The sequence below is a fragment of the Diabrotica undecimpunctata genome, chromosome 1, assembly GCF_040954645.1.
Source record: "Diabrotica undecimpunctata isolate CICGRU chromosome 1, icDiaUnde3, whole genome shotgun sequence".
NCBI lineage: Eukaryota > Metazoa > Arthropoda > Insecta > Coleoptera > Chrysomelidae > Diabrotica > Diabrotica undecimpunctata.
The window spans coordinates 147,523,798-147,535,908 of record NC_092803.1 but is presented as its reverse complement, the minus strand read 5'-3'; the positions used below and the strand labels follow the sequence as shown (position 1 = coordinate 147,535,908).

Genomic DNA, 12,111 nt, shown 5'->3' with positions numbered 1-12,111 from the left:
TTTTTCCTGGGAAAAGCACAATCGAAAGGCACTATTACTGGAAAGTGATGAAATCATTTGCTGGAGACGAAAATATTTGAGAACTATAAAACAGTACCGCAGAGAGCACAAGAAAATTTTTTATCTTGATGAGACGTGGATAAACGAAGGTTATATAGTCCAAAAAATGTGGCAAGATAAAAATGTAACAAGTGCTCGCCAAGCTTTCATAGAAGGCCTTTCGACGGGTATTAAAGTGCCTTCGGGAAAAGGGAAGAGGCTTATAATTGCTCACATTGGAAGCGAAGAAGGATTTTTAAAAGAAGGTTTGTTAAGCTTTGAGTCGTGTCGGACGGGAGATTATCATGAGGACATGAATTCGGATGTCTTCGAAGACTACTTCGGGGAAATGTTAAAATTTCTTCCAGCTGATTCGGTCGTGGTTATGGATAATGCAAGCTACCATTCAAGGCGCATAGAGAAGGTACCAACTTCAGCTTGGAGAAAGCAAGAAATTATTAACTGGCTGTCAAATAAAGGTATTCAGTTTGAGACGAATTCAATAAAGAAGGAACTACTAGCCGTAGTAAAACAACATAAATCTCGCTTCATAAAATATGCCGTAGAAGATGTAGCAGAAAAGTATAAAGTAACTGTGCTACGCCTACCGCCATATCATTGCGAATTAAATCCCATAGAACTTATATGGGCACAAGTTAAAGGATATGTTGCAAGGCACAATACCACATTTAAAATGAAAGATGTCAAGGTATTGTTTGATCAAGCCATTATGGAAATCACATCAGAAAACTGGCAAAAAGCAATCCAGCATGTTTTAAAAGAGGAAGATAAAATGTGGGAACTGGACAACTTGGTCGATCAGGTGGTTGACCCTATAATTATAACACCAGGGGATGATGACAGTTCTTCGGATGAAGACTATAGTGATGTAGAATTGTAATAACGTATCCAGTAAAGTTTTTGTAGTTTTTGTGAATAAATTGATTTAAACTCCCCACAAGTGTTTCAATATGTAAAGTTCATTCGTGTGTGTTTGTGAGTATTTCCCGATTTCGGTTCGTATATATTTTATTGTTACATTTTATATTTTTTTAATAACACTGTTCTGCTGTATTACATTTTTATTTCCTTTAATATGATTTTTAAGAATGCATATTCTTTTGTCAATTAACCCACTAGCGCGCCTCTGGCTCAGTGTTTATCTGTCGATAACAATGGACTAATCCCTTAAAACAGGGTGATACCTACCTGCTCTTTATGAAACGACAGAATTTTGCAATGCGGACGGAATTTATTGACGGATTATTGACGGATTACCCTGTAGCGCTTTTGAATACTTCATGAGATTTTATTACTCTACACTCATTAGAAATAGAATATAGTAATTTTACAATTAGTTTATATGTTGATCAAGTACATAAAAAAATGTTAATATTTTCTGAAAAAGTAATACAATTAAGATCTATTGGATGACTTATCTGACAATTCATTAAATTATTATATATTTTGTTATTTATTTATGGTGTTTATTGGACTCTCAACTATGTACTACTGTTTCCTTTCTACCCCAATTGTAGTACAAATTATATATAATTTTCATTTTGTCCTTTATAGTATGGTGTTAGTGCATAGTTAGTATATACCTAATGTATTGTACTGACAAGGTTTCTATTCATTATTTTATGGAACCTTGGTTGTCTGGGAATTATATTTTGATGTTTTACAAAGAATAATCTGTTTGTTATTCAATATAGAAGTTTTGCCATGTTTCTCGAATTAGTTTTTGTTTGATTTATGAATAAGTAAGAAGGAGGTATTTAAGATGTAGTTCCTCCCATGTAGTGTGGGCTGCTTTTGCTAGTCTATTCACTATTCCATTGCCTGTTATACCTACTTCTACTGACAGTGAGATATGCGAAATTGAAATGCTAGTGATCAAAGACTTTCCCCAGTTGCCAAAAATCTGTAAAAAAAAACATATCAAATTTGCCAAATCATAACACTAGACAGATATATCTTCTAAGGCCCTGGATATATTAAGCTTTTAAACATATGTACAAGAACTACTCTAATTGCTTCTTAATTACTGAATAACTTAAAAGAAAGTATTTGCAGTTGATATCAACCAAAATTACAAATTCCTTACACATTATGGCAGTAATTAGCACCGCAGAGACATAAATAACATTTTAAATTTGACAGCAGAAATTACCGGAAATATTTTAAACTTTGAAACAAATGTTTATTTAATACACATTTTATTATACCACTGCTACTAATAAAAGATAAAAGTTGATAAGTTACTATTAGAAACAAATAATGTATAGTATTATGTAAAATTATTAGCAAACGATTTTGTAAATTACATAAAATTGCACTTGAGGACTTGTTGAGAACTCCTGGTTTATTCCGTTATTTTGAAAGATAGACAATAGAGAACGCCATCGCTCACTGCATAAAACTGGCAACGTCTTGGCGAAATTCCCATAACTTTAGCATTGCATATCTTACCCTGTACAGACTAGTCACTTTGGAGACAAAGTATAATATCACATTTTCCACCATCAAGTAAATCCAGCTAAAGTATCTATTACAATTACTGTTTATGCTTCCAATGTTGATCTAGATTTTCTGAAACCATATTGTGTGTTAGGTAGAATATGTTGAGGTAGAATAAGACGATTTTTGATAAGCCCCTCGAAGGTTTTCAACACAGATGAAGCTAATGATATTGGCCTATAAGAGATTGGAATGGAATCCGATTTAGCTATAAAGACAGATGTAAACTAATTTCTTTTTCATTATTATATGGTTTGGTTTTCTTCTCAAAAGTTGCGGATCATTCAGTTTTTCAGTTTAAGAGTTTTTTTCCATGCGGACCACAAGGTATACCAAATGAATTATTAAAACATAGCCCACAAGTATTACGGGAATTAGTGGCGTATGTCTTCACCTTATTCTATAATGGACACGACTTACCACTGGAGTGGACAAAAGCACATATTAACAACATCTACAAAAAAGCAGATAGAAAGAATTGTTCAAACTACAGGGGGCTAAGTGTCATAAATTCACTCTCAAGACTGTATGGAAAAATAATAAAAAACAAAATTGAAAAAGAGATGACAGATGTTGAAGAACAGAATGGCTTTCGTGCAGGCAGATCCTGTATGGACAGTATATTCTCTCTAAAGCAAGTTATCGAGAAAAGATTAGCCCACAACCTTTCAACTCATATAGTCTTTATAGATCTGACAAATGCATACGATAGTGTATCACTTTCAATGCTTTGGGTAGCAATGGAAAAACAAGGAACAAGCAAAAAAAATATACAAGCAGTACAACAGCTCTACAAAAATATGACGGCAAACATTAAAACTGGAAATAGATTAACTAGAGAAATTCCTATTAGTAAGGGCCTAAAGCAAGGCTGCTGCATAGCACCTACACTCTTCAAAATATATCTAAATGAGGCACTCTCAGTGTGGAGAAGAAAGTGCTGCAATATGGGCATCCCAATCGGACATGATAGATTGTACACGATACACTTCGCTGACGACCAAGCCATTCTAGCTGAAGACGAGAGTGATGTAGGCTACATGCTTAGAAAACTGGAAGATCAGTATACTAAATGGGGCCTCACAATTAATATACAAAAAACTGAGTACTTAGTTGTAGGAGAAAAACCAGAAAGCCTACAAATCGAAATGGGAACTATAAAACCAACAGACAATTTCAAATACTTGGGAGTCCAAATAACATCAAAAGCAGGAAGTAACGAAGAAATACACTCCAGGATTGGCCAAGCAAGATCACCCACCAGACAGCTACACGGACTATTATGGAATAAAAAAATAACAAAAGAAAATAAAAGAAGAATCTATGAAACAATAATAGAAAGTATTGGGCTGTACGGCGCCGAACTCTGGGAAATAAACCAAAGAAACAAATCAAAAATTAAGGCCATGGAAATGAACTACTGGAGACGATGTTGCCAGCTCACTAGACTTGATAGGGTGAGAAACGAAGATATTCGGAGAGAAATGGAAATCGATCTAGACATAATAGACACAATCGAAGCCAAAAGACTTAACTGGTATGGACACCTTCAGAGAATGCCTGAAAATAGATGGCCAAAAAAAATAGAAGAATGGACTCCGCCAACTAGAAGAAAACGAGGTAGACCAAGACGATCCTGGAGAGACGATGTCGATTTAACAACTGAAGATTGCTTCGACAGAAAACGCTGGAAATTAGGATGCGAGAAGCGGCGCCAGCTGTAGAAGACTCGCTTGTTATATATATATATATATATATATATATATATATATATATATATATATATATATATATATATAGAGTTTTTCTCCAATTTTTGATGCATATTTATGTTTTCTACAATTTTCAGGCCTATACTTTCTCCTTCCATTATATAGTTAGTTATTACTATTTAGGAATTTGATTCTCTTTCTCATACACTTAAATATGTTTAACAAAAATAATAAGTTGATTTACATACTTTTTTAAATTTCAGATGACTTTGTATTAAATCAGACACTCAGTTTTGGATTCCATATAGGTTTGAGTTTAAGGTTAACATATTTACCCAATAGTGATGAATTGTTATTAGCATGTGCTCTAGATGATTCCAAAATTCATATTTTTTCTGAAAGCAAATCAGACAATTTACAATTTGAAGAAGGGACCAAGCTGGCCGGTCATGAAGATTGGGTAAGGGGATTGGATTTTACTAAAGATGGTAAATATTTATTTTAATAATGCATATTAATTCTATATATGTAGTCTACTTCATGAAAAACATTTTCGCTATTTATTTATTAATATACGAAATTACCCCCATTACAAAAAAACATGTTAACATACAGTGTAATTTTTTTGTTTAAATTAATGTGTCTCGGCTGCAAATACCATTGACACAAACAATATTGTGTACAATAATTACAAAAAGCACATGTTACTAATTGCTACAGTTAATCTATAAGCTTAGAACCTATGACTAAATAATACAACAGTTTTATCACTAAGTTATAAGTTAAAGGTAAAGTACATGAAAAACAAGGGGTTATATTCTGTTGAACAACTGAATGTCTTTCAAGAAAAAAAAATTCTGTTTCTAAGTTGTAATTAGGTGGAATATATGTACTGCATATGGTTATTTGGTTGGGACACCAGACAGTTATTGTTATGGCCTCTAAATTGGTAGTTAGGATATATTGTATAGAAAATGAATCGTTAGACACGAAGATAGATGTTCCTGCACTGGTTCTTGTATACGTAGTCCGAAGGAAATGGTAACCTTAAAAAATTTTTAAGATCACATCTGTGTTTCCTTGAAATTGGTTTCTTAAAGGCAGATGATATCTGCTTTTGTATTATTGATTAATTGTTGTAATCGTTCTAAGCGAGGGTAGAACCCACCGCAGTTCCACTGCACTAACGTGAAAGTAAAATATATTTAACATTGAGAACGTTGAGAGGTTAGAGAAGAGTCGGTTAGATAATCTTCATCATTATTTTTGTGATGTTGTGCTTCCAATTTCTGAATTGTCTATATTACGTTGCTGTTTAATTTTCTTAGAAACTCTCGAAAATCTATATTGATTTTTCTATCTTCCAGTGAAGGGTATATTCTAAACATGTCGTCGAGTAGTGATCGAACATTTTGATTGAACTGCTGTGCTTCTTGAAGAGGGTTATTACTGCCGAATGAGTTTTCCAGAAAGGCAAGAAAATTTTCAACCGGTAAAGAGAACAAGTTTGGATTTTCTTGATAAAGATTATTGATTGTGAGAACAGAGGAGGCGGTTAATTTAGATTGATCGAGTGCGACTTTTTTGGATTTTTTAGTTTTTATGCTTTTTATGCACGTTTGCGTCGGGTGAAAGCATTTTTATGTCTTTGATGGGTAAGTTAGTCGATGTGTTTATTTCTTGGGAGGTAGAATCGCTGAAGTCAGAACGAGTTCGTTTCTGACCAGTGGTAGGAGGAAGAAATTCATTGTTTGCGGCAATAGAAGTGGTGGATATATCGACAGTTTTCATCTGTTGACTGGAAACCGTATTTTGTGTTGTGTTAGGTGGTGCCATATTGTTTGATATTGGGGTAACAGGAATGGGTTCAGCTGGGGACGTTTGTTTATTTGGGAGAGGATTGATAGGAGGATTTCGACAGTTATTTGCTGCATGTCCATGTTTTTTGCATAGAAAACATGCCATTTTGTCGGTGGAGAGAAATATTCTGTACGAATTATTGTCGAATGGAATTATTAATGAAGTTTCAATTTCGAGGCTATCTGTTGTTGGAGTAACGTATACCTGTCTTCTGAAGACCTTAATATGCGTAAATTCTTCACCGGGGATTCCAGCTTTAATATATGACACTGGTGAAGCAAGTTGAAGACCTAGATCTTGAAGGTGTTTTTCTATAATTTCATGAGGTATTAATGGACAGACGTTGTAGATTATTAGTCTTTTGGCTGGGGTAACCAGTCTTATTACGGGTAGTTCTACAGAGTTGACTGTAATCGTAGGGTATTCTGTTAAAATATGTTCGACAAGTTCAGGATTTGTTAAGTAGATGCATATCCGATTATTGGAAATTCTTGAGGCGAAGCATATATTTTTGAGGCTAACAATGTTACCTATGGCTTTGACGTAGTCGAGTAGTAATAAGTTTGGTTCAGCATGTATTAATATGGCTTGATCTTTTTTGGGATATTTCGGTTTGGGTTTTGATATAGTAGCAGTTGCATATGAATTTGGATTATTACTGATGATGTTGTTTCCAGAGATGGTGTTGCTAACTGTAGGAGAACATTGATTTAAGTTGTTACTCATGTAGTCAAAAGTAACTATTTTGGTTTTCTTGTAATAAAGTTTTGACTAATAGGCAGCAATTGTAGCGCATATCTGTATTACTGGTTGCCTGGCCAATACTTCACCAAACCAGTCCTTGATAGGACTGGCTTATGTCAAATGTGACAAAAATGTCAACACAGGTGAATGTTTTGGTTAGAAAAGTATTAATAAACAATTTCTTACCGAATAATATTACAGATCTTGATGTTAAAAACTCTACACAACAATTACTAATCACTTTTTGATGGTTAAATACTTTTAAAAACCGGTATTTACTGCGATAAACAGCCAATTTTTACACTGATTCACAGATCGGTATGTACTGGTTCGAATGACATACTGTCAATCAAAATGAATTAAAATTAACAAAAAAGTACCTATACACATAACTTGTCAAGTTCTTTTTATCCGATTTTTAAACAATTTATTAATTTAAACACAAATATTCAATCAGAGTTATCTCATCTGATTTTTAATAAATTCATGTTGAGTGTTTTTAAAATATCTGTATAATCATGATTAATAATGCGTATATATAATTTATTTGCACAATATCTTAAAAATTTGCTCTGCAATTTCTCCAATGTAGTACAATGAACTTGGTATTGTGAAGACCATACAATAGATGCATATCCCACTTCAGATACGACCATAGCATAATAAACCGTTCTTAAAGCTCAAAAAGATAGTCTCGGCCTCCTCAGCAGTTGCGGATGATAAAGCCTAAAGAATTAAATGAATTTACAGTTACATTATTTATATGTTGTACGAAACGCAACTTTTCATCAAATGTGACTCCTAAATCTTTTATTGTTTTGACATAAGACAACTCATTATACCGGGTGATTGATTAGTGTGAGGAAGCTCAGTAGATCTGTTATAGTACAAATTACAAAAAAAAGGTATTGACAAAAATTGTAGGCAGTTTTAAACTACACATTTTAAAATTGGTTACAATCTTACAGGGTGTAAGCCTGTGTAATCTTTCCGCCTATCTGGAAACCGTTCTTGATAAATTCTAGCTGACAGTAATGAATTTTTATTGCATTCCCCCAATATCCAGATCCTATCTACCATTTCATCAGTAGTAAAATTCATTATTGCTAATTTAAATTAAATTAATTACTGAACTACTAAATAATAATTGTTGCTAATTTGCGGTGTACCCCAATACTGAATTAATAAACAATAATGTCAAACTGTCAGTTACTGACAAATCAATCATGGCCAACTCACAATAATTATTGGTAAACGTTAAAATATCTACCAAATTAATACTTTGATGGAACAATAAAAATATCTAGAAAACTGATAACTTTAGGTATAGGGAGTACTTCATAAAATTTGAAGTAAGATAGTAGTACTTTTCGATAGTGATATAAAATACAGGGTGTACTATTTAAAATTACCAAAAAAATAATGTACTTGCATTTTGACTTACCCTGTGTTTGATTTAACGAATATTATGAAAACGAATATGTTTTATAATTTTTAACAATTATTAAAAAACTATGGTTGCAATATATCAATGTTCTTATACTCCGTTTTAATTATACAGGGAGTTAAACTTGATACGATTTTCAGGTAATATTGATTATAACTTTTTTAAATACCCGGTATAACATAATAAAACTTTACATTGTTGTGATGTGGAAGTGAAGCAGATTTAAAATTTAAAATAAAATACAGGGTGTTCCGTTTAAAAAAACATCAGTTTGGTCAGCCACCATCTTATGAAACACCCTGTAAGATTGTAACTAATTTTAAAATTTGGAGTTTAAAGCTGCCTACAATTTTTGTCAATAACTTTTTTTTGTAATTTTTACTATAACAGATCTACTGAGCTTCCTCACACTAATCAATCACCCTGTATAGAAATTGTATAAAGAAGTATCTTATTTTTTAATACCTCTATAAAAACTTATATAGCAGAATTTAACAACATTTAAATGCAAAATATTATTCTCACACCAAATACTCAACTGGTGTAAATCTCTTTGAATTAAAATTATATCATCATTTGAATCTATGGATTTAAATAATTTCAAATCATCTGCAAACATCAGAAAATCGCAATTTCTACAACATTCTGATATATCGTCCACATATTAAATAACAAAGGTGAATAGTATTCGGGGGCACTCCTCATATAAACGAATTGTATCTGAATTAAAACAACCTATTCTCACTTGTTGTGTGCGGTCTCTTAAAAAGCTGCTGAACCATTGCAAGAATTGATGACTGAAGTCAAAGGCATTTAATTTTTCTAATAGGATGCTTTGATCTACTCTGTAAGATGCCTTGAAAAAATCAGTGTAAATAGTATTCATCTGACTTTTATTCTCGAACGTGAGCACGTGTTCTCTTTCTTGCCTATTAGGTACGTAATTGTGTTTTATATTAGTAAAAATGGATTCGGATCTCGAGATTGGAAGTAATTTGAGGTATGAAATGTCTAATAGTGACTTCGAGAGCGATTCAGACAGAAATTATTCATCAACTGGAAGAAGTAATTGACGGGGTACAAATGAGCGGCTGCTCATTTGTAACTATTACCGAGCTATTGACTTTCAAGATTATATGGAAACTGTAAACTGTTTTGAGTCATTTGTAAGTAGCAGTATTGTTAAAAAACTATGCGAATGGACCGATCAAAGAGCTGATAAATATTTAATGATACTCCACACGCCGCCATGAAAGTTTTTGGTCTTACTTATAAACCAGTGACAACAGAAGAAATGTATGTATTTATAGCGCTATATTTTCTCAGTGGATCGACCAAGTGTCCGCAAATTTTAGATTATTGGAGTATAGATAATATGTGCACTGGTCCTCCAGTTTTTCATAAATATGTTATGAGCCGAAATCGCTTTTTGGAGATTCTTAAATTCCTTAGATTTTCACCACCAGAACTTGTCATAAGTAATGCACCGCTTAGCAGATTAGGCATTTTATGGCTCTTATTAGAGATAATTGTCAAAACTTAGTGGACCCAGGACCAGTTTTCGCAATAGATGAGCTATTTATGTTGTATAAAGGTCAACTCCATTTTCGACAGTACATAAAAAGCAAAAGAAGTCGATTTGGCATCAAAATACATTCCTTATGTCCCAGTGCGTCTGAACATCGAGGACACACCTGGAATTTTTGTATATATATCGGCAAGGATTTATATGACATATCGCACATTTCAGGAACAGAAAACCTATCTTTTTCCAAGAAAATAGTAGTTTATCTTTGCCAAAACCTACTCAACAATAATCGTGAAGTGATTGTAGATAATTGGTATACATCCGTTCGTCTTTGCGGGTTTCTATTGACACAAAAGACTTTCCTTACAGGCACTATTTGACCAAATAGGGGCGTTCCAAGAGAATTAACATTGGTTCCATTAGATAGGCAACAATCATGTTTTGTTCGCAAGGATATGCCCCTTCTAGTTCGCTACAAGGACAAGAAAGACGTTTATCTGCTTACCAGTAAATATACTGCAGGATTTTGCGAAAGAGAACGATATGCTGTAGGAGGAAATGTTCTTTATTATAACAAACCGAAACATATTGAATTCTACAATCAAAATATGGGATCAGTTGATGCAGTGGACCAAGATGTTCAACCGTATAATCCTTTGCAGAAATCCTACACGTAGTTCACCAAAATAGGTTTGCACCTTTTACATCTTGCTATTGAACTCCAGAGTATTTTACAGCCAAGCCCATCAAAAACAAGTTTCAATGTATAAATACACAAAACTCTGCTGCCGGGGGATAATTCTGAAATGTAGTAAAGGATATCAAGAAATGAATGCATGCAATGGCCGATTTTCCAAAAGAAATTGGAAAAAAGAGGGCTCTACGAAAAGTTTGTGTAATTTGTAAAAGACGTGGAGTGCGAAAACTACCGAGAAAATGTTGCATTGCTTGCCCGGACAAACCTGGACTTTATTCAGCGGAACATTTTGAAAGTTTTCATAAGTAATAAAAATAATGTTCTTTTATTTTTTTTGCTTTGATCTGAATGTAATTAAATTGTTCACTGTCTTTTTATATATGTTTTATTTTTTATTATTTGGCGTGACTTTATAAATTAAATACATAGATACATTTTAATGATATCCAGATGTGGATATTTTGGTAGTACAATTGATATCCAAGGGTGGATATACTGGTACACCCAAATATCCTTATGTGGATATTCTGGTAAACAATATAAATTGTTATATAAATTTAAATTGCTTCAAACATTTTTTGGCCCCCATAGGTGAATATCTCTTCTATTATACATCATAACTACCATAAAATGTATTTTCATTAAAAAAAAATTTGCTGGTATACAGCTCCCTACCTCAAAAATGGCCTGGAGCAGAAGGGTTTAGAGGAAACTATCGAGAGTGTTGATGTAATGTAAATTATAGGTTTCTATCGATAATTTTCCACCTGTACTAGTTTCATCTCTTTTTATTTCACAACGTATTATGTTTTCCATCTTTTGCGTTATTTTTCCGGTTCTTAACGTACTCATCACTATATATTGTTAATGTCTGATCTAGTTATATGCTGCTTGATTTTTCCTATCGATTTTTATTTAATGACAGCTTAGTCACTTCTGCTGTAATAATTATTTTTCAAATTAATATAATAATAATTACAGGCGATGACTTAATCTTGGCATCATCATCACAAGACGCCTTCATCCGTCTTTGGCGTCTGTCTGCAAAAAACCTGGGAATAGAAGTACCCGAAAATGCGCATTTACGAACAAAATCCAACACCTACAATATATATCTGGAGTCCGTAATATCTGGCCATGAAGGCTGGGTTTATTCTGTACAGTGGAGTCTGGACGGTAAACAACTATTGTCTGCATCCATTGACAAGAGTATGATAATTTGGGAGTACGACGAAACTTCCGAATTATGGTTAGAAAAAATAAGAGTAGGAGAAATAGGAGGTAAGATATTTAGAGACATGTTTTTCATTAGGTATGGTTTTGAAATAAACAATCGACAATCACGGCTTTCTTAAAGATTCGTAATGATACGTTGTTTATAAAATCTTTAATTATATTTTTTTCATGAAGATCTGTAGCATCTACTTTTATACGTCTTATTTGTATTGTATATACTCCAGTCAATGAATAAAAAAAGCTGAAAAAATCTTATACATATATTTGAAGGTTCTAAAAGGTATATGAGGGGTAGCTGATAAAAAATTTGTACAGACATACAGCTGAT

General features: G+C 33.1%; 1 protein-coding gene across 1 annotated transcript in view; it reads left to right on the top strand.

Annotated features, from left to right (window-relative positions):
- Elp2 (elongator complex protein 2) overlaps positions 1-12,111 on the top strand; it is a 48,626-nt gene that overhangs the window by 7,795 nt on the left and 28,720 nt on the right. The window contains exons 3-4 of the mRNA XM_072520166.1: positions 4,535-4,759; positions 11,529-11,828. Coding sequence (XP_072376267.1) covers positions 4,535-4,759; positions 11,529-11,828 — 525 coding nt within the window. The remainder of the gene's footprint in view (positions 1-4,534; positions 4,760-11,528; positions 11,829-12,111) is intronic.